Raw genomic sequence first — 14,716 nt, 5'->3', positions numbered from 1 at the left:
CTCTTCCTCCTGCTGTTTGAACTTCCTTTTTTATGTCAGATGCAGTTTTTTTTAATGATGACAGAAACAGTTTTGTGTGATGTTAAAATAGTTTCAGAAGGTCTGCATGATGCATCTCTCCAAGAGAACGATGAAGGTGGCCCCATTGATTGAGGTACATCCTGCACAGTTGTAGCCTGCATGTTCGCCTGTGTGTAAATTCATCGCCTCTTGTAATTTTTCTGTGGTTGTCTTGCGTTTGCCTACTTCCTCAGTGCATGAAGATTGTGGGTATGATGACAGTACTGCTCTGCTATTTCTTTACAGTCTGACAAGACATGCTGGATGTAATAACCTCAAAATAACTTGGTTTGGTCACAAGAAATCTGCAGGCAAGCAGAGGGGCAAGATTCAACGTGTTTGGAAGTGTAAAAAAAAAAGAAGAAGAATCAGATCAGTAGAGGAAGGAGGAAGCAAAGAGAAGAAGAGGGGCTGACTGGAAAGAATGTACTCTTAGAATTCACTGTGTGTTTTGTGTTTGTTTGTTTGTTTGTGTGTGTGTGTGTGTGCGTATGAACGAGAGAATGTGTGCGAGAGTGTCTCTGTGTGTGTAACCTTTTGTCTAAAATTGAAGAAATGTCTCTGAGACTACCTCGCAACTGGGACTTCAGCACCTTCAGAGCTGAAACTGCCAAGATAGGTGAGTGACACTGCATGGTCAAAGGTCAAAGTCTTTTCCGTGTTTTAGGAATTTCACTTGACCAGGTGGGTAGATTTTTGTGTGATCCTTTGTATTCATTGACACGACAGGCCTCCTGTCATATAGGAACTAGAGGTTTGATCTACACTGGCTCATGTAATGTGTGACTTGTTTTATGAGAAATGTAATTGACTGGGCCGTGATGGCCAGATGTGTTTAGTGTAACTTGCAGGCGGGATTTTACAGTATCTGTAAATCACAGACATAAGTGGCATAGTGATTGTTGAGCGTTCATCCTGAGGCTATATAATTCACTTAAGCACTTCTAATCTGCTACACGAATGTGTTTCCTTGTAATTCCGTTGAATGCCTGAACCGTCTTTTGATATGTTGGATATTTTGATGTGTTCTGACAAGATTGTTTCTAGTACTTGACTAGTAGGCTACTTTACTAATACTTTACTACTACTTTAGTGAATTGACTAAATTAATCTTCAGGCTGTTTAACATTTCTCGCTAAAAGTTAAAGCATGTCTTCCGTCAGCTTTATGGTGCAATCAAGTATAAAACGAGGCACTTTTATGGTTGTGGTGACTCGTGGCATTTCTGGTCTGAGCTCTGTCTGCTGGAGATGCAAAGCATTCGTGATTTCCTCTGTTTAATCTTCATGCTGCAGGCAGGAAGACACTGCAACACTCTCTTTTGTCTGAGAAACATGCTCATTCTCGGCTCAAAATGTCACCATGCTATTAGATGCTAGGTAATTATCTATTACGCAGCACATTACAAGGTCTTTTGGTTAACATTCTCTCAGCAGTCTAGGCCAATTTATGAGGTTTTTCTTGCGCTGTGATAGTTTTCTTTACATTAGTGGCTTTACACTTTTGTTATTACTGTATTGTAACTTGATATTAAGCAGAAATGTTTTAAATATAGTACAGCCTTACTTTTTAAAGTCAACAAAAACAGTGTTCTCAACTAGACTCACAGCACAATGTATTGGTACCATGTTACCATTTATAGGCTGGTATTTTTCCTTCATTATTATTTTATTTTTGTATCAGTTGATTTATATCAGTTGTTGTTGGATATTTAAATGTGCATGCTTGTTTCAACAATATTAATTACATTTATAATTATATTAATACGATTTAATTATTAAGAATTATCTCAAAATGAATATCTATCTTTCATAGTGAACATTCTAATGCTGTGATGCCTTAATGCACTTGTATTTTAAATGATTGATTTAAGTTACAGATTTAAATTACTGATTTCATTTTTACTGCTTTAATATTTATTTAAACTATATATATATATATATATATATATATATATATATATATATATATATATATATATATATATATATATATATATATATATATATATATATATATATATATATACTATTTAGAAATTTAGTATCAGCTATTTATCAGTTACTAGCCATAACATAAACAATACATTTTCATATTGTATTATTGTGCATATGTATTTGCAACCATTTTACTTTTGTAACGTGATGTATTAGTGAAACAGGGTATTTAATGAAAAAAGGCAGGAATTGACTTTATCCATCCGGAATTGGTAGGATGGTGATGTCAGATTATGTAATATGTAAAATCCTTTTATGAAAGATTATAGATTTTTAATTGGAATAACGCACTGATGAATTAATGTTTTAAATGTGTATTTTAGTTTAATGTTGATTTTAGCTGCTAGACCGTTACCGTTGCATTCATTAAACAAAAATGATGCATCTCAGCCAGAGAAGATAGAACATTTTAGCATCTGCAGAGCTGCTGAATGTGAATGATCAACATTCCCTTTTCACTAATGTCACACACTTAAGCCTGACGCAGAACAGCTCGGCCTGACGCAAACTGCTTCTTGCATCTCTGCTATGATCTCCTTGGTAATTCATGGGGAGTTTCAACCTACTCTCTTCCCTTCCCCACCATAAAAGCTCCCCTGATCCCAGCGTGTGTCATAGAAATGGGTGAGGTCAATGTGTGTGGGCCCGTGGTCCAGGAGAAAGAACAGAATTCCGTGCTCTCCATCAGGCAAGATCTTCTATAAATATACCAAAGAAACTGACGTTAGGTGGGGATCTTTCAAAAACTCTACTTCCTGTAGCTGATGAGCTTGTAACTTCCTGTTTATCTTAGTTCTCTCTCTTCTGCCCTTTCCTCTGATCTCAATGGGTTATAGCGAATTTGACTACAAAAGTTCCAAGCTGCTCAAATCATTGACACCATCTCTTGTCAATTAGATGAAGGCTGATTGGTTGCAATTTAGAGATGTGTTTATTGCAGAAGCTTTCTTATCTAAAAGATTCACATGAAGTCAAGTGTTTTGTGGCTTCACTAAGCAGCTTTCACTATGATGAACGCTGATCGCGATGCTTGCATCGTTTTCTTATTTTTTACCACCCTGAACATCTCAGTTTTGCTTATCTCTAAATCACAATGGTCTCTACCCCACCCTCCCTTTGCTATGGGCTATCCCGTCAGAAAGCAAAATCGCAAATAGGCTGTCTTTATTATTTTAGTTGTCTCTTTCAGACACCTATGGTCTTAAATGGAGCAAAAATTGAGGGGGGGGGGGTTTCAGAGAAAGTGTTCTGTTCTCAAAGGTCAGATTCACATTGTCACATTTTTTTCAGTAAAATATCCAAAAACCACTAGGCCAATGTTATATATTTTGTTCAGTTGAGTACTTACAATATCCCAAATGTTTCCAACTATTTGTAAATCATGAGAAAATTGCTATTTTAACCAAGGAACCGGGACGTGTGAGGAATTCGCCTGTCAATGGCGTCATATCTGCGTTACCCTCGGTTTCTGGTTTTATTTTGCAGAAACGCTTTACTCTTCTTGCAGTGTGCAACAAGTGTCATAGCAGCCGGCGAGCGAACGCACAGAGTAACGTCGTAACATAATTTTCAACACACTCAGATGTATCTAATGATAAACAGAGCTGTGTTACCTCATACTCATGACCGGAAAAGCGTAAGTGGCGCTGGCGACATATGGCATAATAAAAGTCCCGCCGGCGACTATACCATAATAACAGTCCCGCTGCTCGCGAGGTGTGGGTTCCGCTCTTCTTATTAACAATCGCTCCAGCGGCCTTGCTCAGCTCCCACAACACTCGGTCCTGCTCTGCTTCATACTATAACTTTAATAATCGCATCCACGAACATGATTTCTGCCCGAGTCCTATCCCGATTCTTTTCCATCGGCTGTGAGGTGAAGACCAAATGTCCCAAGATTCTGCGCTCAAACGTGGCATCATCAAATTACGCCTTTGTTTTGAATAGGTGACCTCTAGTGGACGGAAAAGTTACATAGTGCAGCTTTAAGTTTACGAAGATACTTGCAATTAAGTCTGCAATCAAAATCCAGTATTTAAATAAGAAAAAAGAAAAAAGAAAACTGTTTTGCTGGTCTTCACTGATTTAAGTTTGAGCTGGTTTGGCTTGGCAGCCTGATCTCCAAGCCTGACCAGTGGAGAAGTTTCCAAAACCGCTCTAAAAGCCAGCAGACCAGTTTGACCTGGCTTGTAAACCTGCTAAAACCAGCAAACCAGATAGGCCTACTTATTTCAGTAGGGTTATTTAGATTGAGCTATATCCACATACATCGTAAAGCTCTGTACTCGTATGTCAACCTATGTCGTTTTTATTTCTCCTAAAAATGTTAGCAGGTTGATTCTTGAGTGAAACATAACTGAGAGCTTCATTAGGTCTCTCAAGTTATAAAAGGGCAATCTCAGAACAATAAAATGTTCCACTTTGATGTTTCAGTTCTCAAAACCCTTGTGGGAAGGAGTCAAAATCCAATAATACCCTTTTAACCTATACTGTATTGCACAGTAACATCGAAAGTGCATGGGATTGTTCCGGGCAGAGCGGTTCTTTTAATTTGTGATGGTCCTAAAGTCACAGCAGGACATTTTCTTCAGCACTTATAGGACAGTCGCACCTCTGCAAATGTTTGTGATGTAGGAAGCTGCTGGGTTCTGACCGTTACCACTGACATCACCACACTACATGCACGGTGTTTTCATGATACAAAAATAGATTCACTAAAATATTTCAGTCAAAAGGTGACTTCACTTTCTGCACGTCTCGGACTCCTCTGCGTACTTGTGTCTTATTCTCTGCCTTTTTGTTGTCGGTTTCCACTCAGCACGCTCCAAGAGTGTTATGCCAGGGGAAGGGAGCCCTGGATCCACTCACACCGGTTTTAAGAAACCAATGGAGAAACCGCTGAAAAGAGGCTGGCTGAAGAAGCAGAGATCCATCGTGAAAAACTGGCAGCTGCGCTTCTTTGTGCTGAGAGGAAACGTTCTCACATACCATAAGGACGACAGAGAAAATGCTGTCCAGGTAAGAGGCATACACGCATAAGTGATTGAACAGTGAGATTTATTATTATTATTTTGTAATGAATATTTTTTTCTTCATTCCTGAGGTTTTAATTTTATGTAATCTATGTTTTTTTATGCAATGCCATTCCTGTCAGTCAAACAACAACACTAAAATAAATTAATCAATGTTAACCTTTTGAATGAAAAGTTCAGTTGAAAAATTAGGTTCAAATTATATCTCGATTTCCCGATTTTCAGTGTGGTCTTAAACTTTTGAGTTTCAATATGTCATCAAAATGTTGCTAAACTAATATTGATATTCACAGCAAATAACATAATGAAACATTTTGAAGCTTATTTGCAAAAATAATATTTTTTTATTTAAACGTATGTATTTGTATTATGACATTTATTACTGTTATAGGCTACTTATTTATAATATTATATACCACTCAGATTTAATCAGACATAACTTTAACTATTCCCTCTTGTCTCATTTTGATCCCAGGGAACCATACCTTTGTTCTCGTGTCAAGTTAATGAGCTGCCATCAAATACAGATGATAAATTCCTGTTTGAGATTATCCCAGGTGAGCTTGTTTGTTTTAATTATAATTATTTATACTTCTGTAGCACTGTGTCACAGGCCTGTTATCTATGCTAGTTGTTCAGTGTATAATATCTTATGGGCTACTATATATATTGAAAGGCAATATTGTACAGTTGTTGTGTCCCTGATGCCGCAGGTAGCATTACAGATCGGGAGCGAGATGCCTATGTTCTCATGGCGACCAGTCAGAGCGAGATGGAAGAGTGGGTGCGCTCCATCCGCAAGGCCATTGGATCACGGTCCAATGGAGGTATCTACTGTTCATCATAAAAAATAAACCGTAAATATTTGTCTATACGTTTTATGATAGATTGAGGAGGTTCTAAAGGGTACTTTTTTAATTTGCTGCCAGGACATTGTTTGTTACATTTACAGACATTTTCTTTATCCCTAAAACATAACATAATGCCGAATACAGAAACCAATACAGAAAATTCCTTCATATTAACCTAGTACATTGGGCCCTATTTTTATGGACTCTTCTCTGAATGCATGGTGGTGTAAAGTAGTGGTTAAAGGTTTCAATTGGTAACCCAACTAGGGTTGATCCTTAAGCTATCACCGCAATGTGCATTTTTTTAGTGTGTTTAGGTTGTTTCAGAGGGACTGTCCATATAGTAGGGTAAGTCCTAGTAAAAATTACACATTATTCACTTTGGATGAAGGGATTAACTAAATGACTGATTAAATCTTGCAAACAGAGAATATACATGGCAGAGACAGTTCATTCGTATATACATTGTATATGAATGGTATGAATGGCAGAATAGCTGGACCAGTCTAAAATGTAATTTTTTAATGATTTCAGCTTAAATGGTTAGTTCACCCAAAAAGGAAAATTCTGTCATTAATTACTTGCCCTCATGCCGTTCCAAACCTGCAAGACTTTCATTCATCTTCGGAACACAAATGAAGATCTTTTTGCTGAAATCTGAGAGCTTTCTGTACTCTCCATTGACAGCTACGCAACTGACACTTTGACGCTTCAAAAAGTTCATAAAGAGATTGTAAAACTAATCCATATGAATTGAACGGTTTAGTCCAAATTTTCTGAAGAGACTTTCAGAACTCACTTTATATGATGAACCGATTTAATTGCGTCTTTTATTCGCACCGAATGTGCTTGACATGTGAGAACAAACCTCTTGCGGAAGCTCAAACGTGGTGTCTAACACAAGAATGAACCTCTGGTTCTTGAGGAAGCTCAAACATGCTGCATAATGGTTCCTCATTGGTTCTCACACACCACGCGAGCATGCTTGAGTTTCCATTTACCACAATTGATGTGTGACATGATGAATGTTTGTACGTGAATAAAAGCCTAAATTCAATCTGTTCATCATATAAAGCGATCATGACTCTCCAGAAAATTTGGACTAAACAGCTCAATTCATATGGATTAGAAGCGCCAAAGTGGTAGTTGCGTAGCTGTCAACAGAGGGACAGAAAGCTCTCAGATGTCATCAAAAATATCTTCATTTGTGTTCCAAATATGAAAAAAAGTCTTACGGGTTTGGAATGACATGAGGTTATGTAAAGTTTTTTGGGGGGATTCAGATTTTTTGGGGGTGAACTATCCCTTTAACAAGCACAATGTATGATCATTTGCCTCTTGTTTACCACAACTTGTCTCTGTGTCTAATGTATAATGTCCAAAGGGTGTTCTATTCATAACGCTATGAATCTAGTATGCAATAAAAGAGTTATATTTCTCTCTTCAAAGTATTTGGAAAGAGCCTTCCAGACATCATGGTGTATGAGAAGAAATTTGGGTCTCGACTGGTGCCCATCCTGGTGGAGAAGTGCGCTGAATTCATCAGAGAGCATGGTTTGATTGAGGAGGGCATCTTTCGCCTGCCAGGACAGGACAACCAGGTCAAGCAGTTCAGAGAGGCCTTTGACGCTGGAGAGAGACCCTCTTTCCCCAGGTAAAGTTTTACATGTCCAGATCTGTGCAAAATGGCTCAGTCAGGGATGGTGTAGTAGAGAGCTGATTTGAATAAAGCATATGTTTACAAAAGGGTATTATGATGGTACCATAGTGCAAATGGTATGCAGTGGTATCACTAATATACTGTATATAACCAGGGGCGCCTTAAAGGGATAGTTCACCCTGAAATGAAAATGAAGCCATCTTTTACTCACCCTGCTGTTGTTCTAATGCCCTATGTCCTTCTGTCTTTTTCGGACCTCAAAAGCAGAAATTAAAAAAATTGTCCTGCACGCACGCGCTCCTTCCTATAATGGCAGGGAATAGCGACCAGGCTAAAACATTACAAAAATGATACAAAAGTATCACGTAATGATACAGTGAGACGCGCACCATATATGGAAAGTGTTCAGGAGGCATACTATAAGGTTTTGCGAGAAAGAAACCGTATTATTCAGCCAAAACACTAAGCTCGGCCATTACTCTGCGCGCGTTCCTGTGATGAGTGCGAGCCGTCATCTACTAATACTAGGAGTAAGTGCAACGTTACTTATTGTCAACAGAATGTGTTAAAGGGACCATCAAAATAAAGTGAAACAAAAAAAAGCTAACTGACCCCAAACTTGTGAATGATGATGTTACTCCTTTCTGCTGTTTGATGAAGATTTAATTATAAAAATCAAATAATTACATACATGTCCAACAATCGAGAAATAACCATCATCTACTAAACGTTTTCCTTTTAGTGTTTTTTTTTTATACCGTGTCAGATGACAATTGGTTTCCAGACTTCTATTTTTGCAGTGTTCTTTAAAGTATGTATGCGAATGGGGCTTTTATGTGGATAACCACACTCTGCATGACCATTTATGGTGAAACAAGGCACTAGTCTTCACAGTTTTTTGAGGAAGTAGCATAGGTAAAGGGTTTGACCCAGAAAGTTTGAACTAGATCTGAACGAGCGAGAGAGAGAGAGAGAGAGAGAGAGAGAGAGAGAGAGAGAGAGAGAGAGGATGTGCAAAAGCATGAGAGACAGAGAAAGAGTGATACAATAGCACAGTATTTCAGAGGAACCTGGCACTCATCGATGATCTGCGGCTGAGCCACATCCTGTCCTGACTAACAGAGATCTTGCCATTCAACACGCACATATCCATTTGACAAGCAACTTTTTACACTTTCTAAAGCATGAACATCTTTTCTGACTGAAAACAAGATTAGTATGGCCGAATGTCAAACTTTGTTTTTAACTCCCTGCAGCGACACTGATGTCCACACGGTGGGGTCCTTACTCAAGTTGTACCTCAGAGAGCTTCCAGAACCTGTTGTGCCATGGACTCAGTATCAGGACTTCCTTGACAGCACTCTGATGCTGGACGCCTCCACTGCAGCTGTGAGAATCACATTCTCAAAGACATTATATCAGATGAGTAAGGATTCTTTGACTAACTGCAATCTGATCAATTGCAGGGCAGAGAAAAGCTGGAGAAGCAAATTAGCCTTCTGCCGAAAGTGAACTACAACCTCCTTAGTTACATCTGCAGGTACTGTATGAGTCACTATAAGAGTGTGAAAACAGACCAGACACAGATAACATCAAAAAGTTGCTGACATATATCAATATTTGTTCATGTAGATTCCTTTTTGAAGTCCAACAAAACTCAAAGGTAAATAAGATGAGTGTTGAGAATCTGGCCACGGTGATGGGAGTGAACCTGTTCAAACCGCAAGTGGAGGATGCCATCAGTATGATGAAGGGTCAGTTATCATCCTAAGACGGATAAACTATATTGTTGTTAAAATAACCCATGAGGAAATCAAATATATGATGAATATACAGCTTTGGATTTTTTTTTAGGAGTTTCTTTGAATGTTTTATTTATATATATCTGTTTGAGTAAAATGAACATTTTATTCTACAAACTACTGACAACATTTCTTCCAAATTAAACATGACATCATTTTTTTTTCCCGTTATTTTGACCAGTTGTCATTTTCTGCAAATAAATACTCTAAATGACAGTATTTGGCAGAAATGTTGTCAGTAGTTTGTAGAATAAACAAAAAATAATATGTATAATTGATTTATTTTTTAAAAAGTATTTATTTTCTGGGAAAATTAAACCTAAAATATTGATCACTTCTAGCTCCAATTTTTAGTATTTTTGTCCAAAAGCTCTTTTGAAAGAGAATGTCTGGGTTCCTAAAACCACCTGCCACCAACTAGCAAAAGCAAGAAGCACATGCTGAATTCAGAATGGCATGATAGCATACTTTTTCTGCACTACTTTTTTATGCTATATTTTGTTCCAGTTCAGTAGTTCAACAGTTGGGTGATACATTTTAAAATTAAAGCCTATTGCCTAAAAAAGTATTTTTAACAAGAGATATGTTAACACTGGAAATATGTGGGTTTTTTAACCTGAACTGCAATGAGTAAGAATGAGATATCAAGTATGGGGTTATTGGTTAACACATTGTAGTGGTAATGATCCGTGTTCTCATCTCTTGCACATGTACACAGGAACTCCCATGATACAGAAGGTAATGACGGTTATGATCAGACACCATGAGCTGCTTTTCCCACCCTCCAAAGATATGCAGGCATCTCCTCTTCCCAGCAAGAAAAACAAAAGCAAGAAGACCAGTAACCCTCGCAGTTTTGTGGGCTGGGAGTCTGCAGAGGTACCGATCACATTATTTAACAGTTTCCACGTACACTGCCCGGCCAAAAAAGTCACTGTTTGGATTTAAATAGGCAAATGCTAAGAGTCTATATGACTTAGAGGGCTCTTGCATTGTCAATACAAGATCTTGACCAAAAATGTATGCACCTCTTGATGGAAAGAAATGTTGTGGTGTTATTTCCATCAAGAGGTGCAGCAATTTTTGGTCAAGATCTTGTATTGACAATGCAAGAGTCAAGCACTCTGTTAAGTCTCCTCCAGCACATCCCAAAGACTTTCAATGAATTTAAGAGGTGCCAATTCATATGTGAAAATGATTCTTTATGCTCCCTCCCAACCATTCTTTCACAATGTTTGGTAATCTGATGAATCTTGACATTGTCATCCTGGAATATGGCCATGATGTGTCTTCCTCGATGGTTGTTTAAGAAATGAAAAACTACACACTCCATCAATTTGGGTTGAAGAACTGTGGCCAAACATATACCATGCTTGAAACATGATAATCACTGCAATAAACATCTAATCTTAGACTCGTCTTAAGCATTTGCCTATTTAAATCCAAACAGCAACCTTTTGTTTTTGGCCAGACAGTGTACATGGGAAAAAATTTGTAGACCTGGACAAATCATAAATCATGGAAATTCTGGAAAAAAAAAAACATTTATATATATATATATATATATATATATATATATATATATATATATATATATATATATATATATTATAATTTTTTTTTTTTTTTGGATGAATAGGAAGTACAAAGTGGTATCACAGAGCGGTAGTGTATAAAAGTTCTAAATATAAAATTGTCTTTATGCTTGGAAATATAAGGGAATTTCAAAATGTTTAAATATTAAATTATTTTCACATTTTCTTCATAAATTTTAAGCATTTAGATGTTATATTATTTATAATGTAATTTATTTAAAAATAAATGAATCAAAATAAATAAAACAAAAGCCATAAAAATGGCTAGAAAAGTTTTTTGTTTGTAGGCATGACATTGCCAATTTAGTCATATTTAAGGAAACATCTATTGTTCTTCAAAGTTACACATTTTTTTTTAGCTTTCACAGCGTTACTTTCACACCTGAGCCTCTTAACTGATCGCACCAATCTTTTCTCAAAGTGTGAGGTGTCCTCCCTGTCTGAATCTCCGGAGGAAGAGGATGTAGACACACCTGAGGAAGAGAAGAGGGACGTGTGGTCATCTGAAGACACACCTCTTTCTCCTTCCTCTTCATTGTCGCCCACGACGGACCCGTGGCCAGACAGCCCCAGGAAGAGGACGCAAACTCTACCCAGCTTGGGCTGTCCGGCAGTGGGAAGAACAGGCCATGAGCCCGGTTGGGAACGCTGGAGCAGGTTCCAGGAGAGCTTTAATGAGAATGACGAGAAAACATTCTCAGAGGACATCTTTAAGTTACTCGATCTGCAGAAAGTGACACTATTTTCTGGAGAGCAGAAAAGTGAAAAGAAAAAAGTGGAAGAACAAACGGACACAGAGAACACAGGCTTGTATAAGACAGGTAGTGATGTTGAAGTCAAGCAGATAGATGCTCCAAAAACACAGACACAGAGCACAGCCCCTGTGCCCAAACCTCAGCCAAGAAACGAGGTGAGTGTGCCGGCTTTAAGCAGAGAGAAAACAGCAGCACCTGCAGGACATTCCGCACCGTCTCTACAGAAAAGCAACGCAGCACAGCCAGAAAACACAGACTCAACGAACATTGTCAACAGGTATAGCTCAATACATACCTGTGTTAATTATTTGCCTCGCAGTATTAAGCAGTGTTTGCTAAGGGTCAGGGATTTGAACAAACATCCTTCAGACATAGATGTTTGCAAACCAGATAATAAAACAGACAAAAAATCCATTATAATTACATGCCATATCTACAGTAAAACTCAATATTGTGAAATATTACTACAATTTAAAGGCACAATATGTAATTTTCACCACTAGAGGTCGCTTATTCAAAACAAAGGCATACCATGGGAGTTGTAGTCTTGACTCTTTCCCTCCACAGCCGATGGAAAGGAAATAAATTATGTTCATGAATGAGTGAATGTATTAAAGTTTTATCAATGTTACGGGGGTATGAATCAGGGCGGGCCGAGAGCCTTAGGAAAGGAACGAGGTCGCTGGAGTGAATACTAATGAGACAGACCTGAGATTTTATTATGCTTAAGCTGCAGCTGGCCGCCTCCGCTCTTTCCGTGGCAAATGAGGGGTAACACAGCACTGTTTTTCATGGTTAAACTAAATACGTTTGAGTGTGTTTAAAGTTATAACATTACGTTATAATGGCTATATAATATTTTTTACAATATATTATATGATGAAGAAAGCTCTCTCTGATTATGCTATGTTAGCCACTTGACAATATAGTGTTGTCTCCATGGTAAAAACATGGTACTTATGGTAAATCAAGAAATCAAGCTATTCAAATAATAAGACTTACCATGTTGCACTATATAACATTGATCCATTTTCTGTTGATAAATGTAAAATGATAAAAAAAAGTAAAATTGGGGATCAAGGGTAGCACGGATAGGATGTCATTGATAGGCGAAACAATGACCCGGTCAATCACACTGGTTAAAATAGCTGATTTCTCTAGATTTAAACATTGTTGGAAATGTAAATACACAGGTCAACAAAACATTTTTCTAGTGGTTTTTGGACATTTAATCTAAAAATCTAAAATATTGTGCCTTTAAAATGATTGAATGAAATGATGAATGATTTGGAACAATTTGTATTATTATCAATGTTGATAATATGTATATTGTGTGTGTTTCTTTGTACCTAGTCTCCAGCAGAAGAACAAAGAGCTGAGCGCTACAGTGGCAGAGTTGCAGGCAGCATTAGAGGCAGAGCAGCACCGCAAAGCTGCATTAGAAATCTTACTGCGCAACGCAGAGCGCAGCAGGGACGAAGCTCTCACGCGCAACGAGCAGCTGAACAGAGAGATTCAGGAGTTCCTCAACAGACCGACTGCTGGACCATCTTAGTGACACCAATCAAACGAACAAAGTTCAAGCTTAGTCCTGTCTAGCTTCTCACAGGAGTACAAGATGAGCAATCTGGACTACTCCATTGTGTTTTACACCTTGAACTGCTCTGAATAATGTCTTCGAAAATAAGACCAGTGGTAATGTCCATCTCTCAGTTTCTGTCCATGATTTGACAGAAGTTGAACCGCTACAGTGTCTGACACCTTATGTACAGAAATTACAGATTTGATCTAGTTATTCACGTTCACACTGGGATTGTGATCTGTAAAAAGACTAGATTAGAACTTTGAAGTGATGCAGTATCGGACTAAACAGTTTAGAGGTTTATTAAGACTATTTAATTATTTCTGTTGAAATATTCATAGTATTTTCGAATGGATCTCAAACAATAGCTCTCTATCAGGCTGGTCAGATTTGGTTTTGGAGAGGTTTTTGGCACCATCTTAAACTCATTATCCAGCTAACAGGGAATGTTATCAGAACTTTCTAACATTTGACAAGGTTCTCTCAAAGTTATGAACAAACATTCTTAGTAACATTAATAGAAAGTCTGTTCAAAGTTATCTGGCTTTTAAGAACATTATCAAAACATTAGCACAAAAATGTTTTTAATTAACATTACATTTCTGGAAAATTGCAGTTGGATGTTATTTTAATTGTTACTACTTATTTTACTTTCAGATGGTTCCGAGAATACTCAAAGTAACATTCCCATAATACTTGAAAAATTATAAAATATAGAAAACACTCCCTTAATATTTACTCCTAACGTTCACATAACCAAGTTTTTTTTTTTTTTAAACTGGACGTTTTGAACTTTCTGAGGGAAAAAAAAAACATTCAGAAATAAAGTTTTCATAACTTATTTTAAACATTAGTAACAAGCTCTTAGAACATATTTTTGTTAGCTGGGTAAGGGCATCTTTGGTTTAAGCAATATATATTTTTTTTTAATTTTTCAAAAGGGAGAAGTCTTGTCCACCTTTAACTATTAATAATAAATGAAAGAACTATTGTGGCAGAGTTTTAAAATTGTTATTATTTATGTGATCGCTAGACTGTGTTAAAGTCTGTGAACAATTTGGTGAAAAGGACACAAAAAGCACCAAATGTGGATTACTGTCAGTAAATAAACAGTTTTATCTGGCTTTTCTTTCCTACACCTTCCCTTCTGTTGTCTGGTTGCAGTCAGAATGAGATAGTGTGTCAGAGGAGATAAAATGTGACAGAGTGTGAGAGAGAAATGAGAAGAATGCTTTCAGATCAGAATGTGTGTTTTAAAGGAAGGGGTAAAAAGACACTAGGCATTACGTAAGGAAGAGGAGGCCAGATAGCATTGTGTCTGTCAGCTGTCATAATTAAATGATAGGGAAGGAATTTCCTATTTCCGACTGGATTATACAGAC

General features: G+C 37.4%; 1 protein-coding gene across 3 annotated transcripts; it reads left to right on the top strand.

Moving 5' to 3' along the window:
• The first annotated feature begins 32 nt into the window (after positions 1–32).
• Positions 33–14,458, top strand: arhgap25 (Rho GTPase activating protein 25). Of its 3 annotated transcripts, XM_079813899.1 has the most exons (12): positions 33–154; positions 307–679; positions 4,876–5,075; positions 5,565–5,646; positions 5,803–5,916; positions 7,390–7,594; positions 8,857–8,989; positions 9,067–9,140; positions 9,233–9,354; positions 10,121–10,281; positions 11,419–12,029; positions 13,106–14,458. In XM_079813899.1, exons 2-12 carry the CDS (start codon positions 616–618, stop codon positions 13,305–13,307), a joined length of 1,968 nt encoding a protein of 655 aa, XP_079670025.1. In that variant the 5' UTR covers positions 33–154; positions 307–615; the 3' UTR covers positions 13,308–14,458. The 3 variants fall into 3 exon arrangements, with proteins under 3 accessions (XP_079670025.1, XP_079670024.1, XP_079670026.1); XM_079813898.1 differs by lacking the exon at positions 33–154 and having other exon boundaries at positions 162–679; XM_079813900.1 differs by lacking the exons at positions 33–154; positions 307–679 and adding an exon at positions 1,326–1,439.
• Positions 14,459–14,716: the final 258 nt, after the last annotated feature.

The sequence above is a fragment of the Gobio gobio genome (assembly GCF_949357685.1).
Source record: "Gobio gobio genome assembly, chromosome: 4".
Lineage (NCBI taxonomy): Eukaryota > Metazoa > Chordata > Actinopteri > Cypriniformes > Gobionidae > Gobio > Gobio gobio.
The sequence above is the reverse complement of the archived record's forward strand: the minus strand, read 5'-3'. Positions and strand labels throughout refer to the sequence as shown.

Coding starts and splice junctions, on each gene's coding strand:
- arhgap25 (XM_079813899.1), top strand. CDS start 616: ATGTCTCTGAGACTACCTCGCAACTGGGACTTCAGCACCTTCAGAGCT. Junction 5,917..7,389: donor TGGATCACGGTCCAATGGAG/GTATCTACTGTT, acceptor CTCTCTTCAAAG/TATTTGGAAAGAGCCTTCCA. Junction 12,030..13,105: donor TCAACGAACATTGTCAACAG/GTATAGCTCAAT, acceptor CTTTGTACCTAG/TCTCCAGCAGAAGAACAAAG.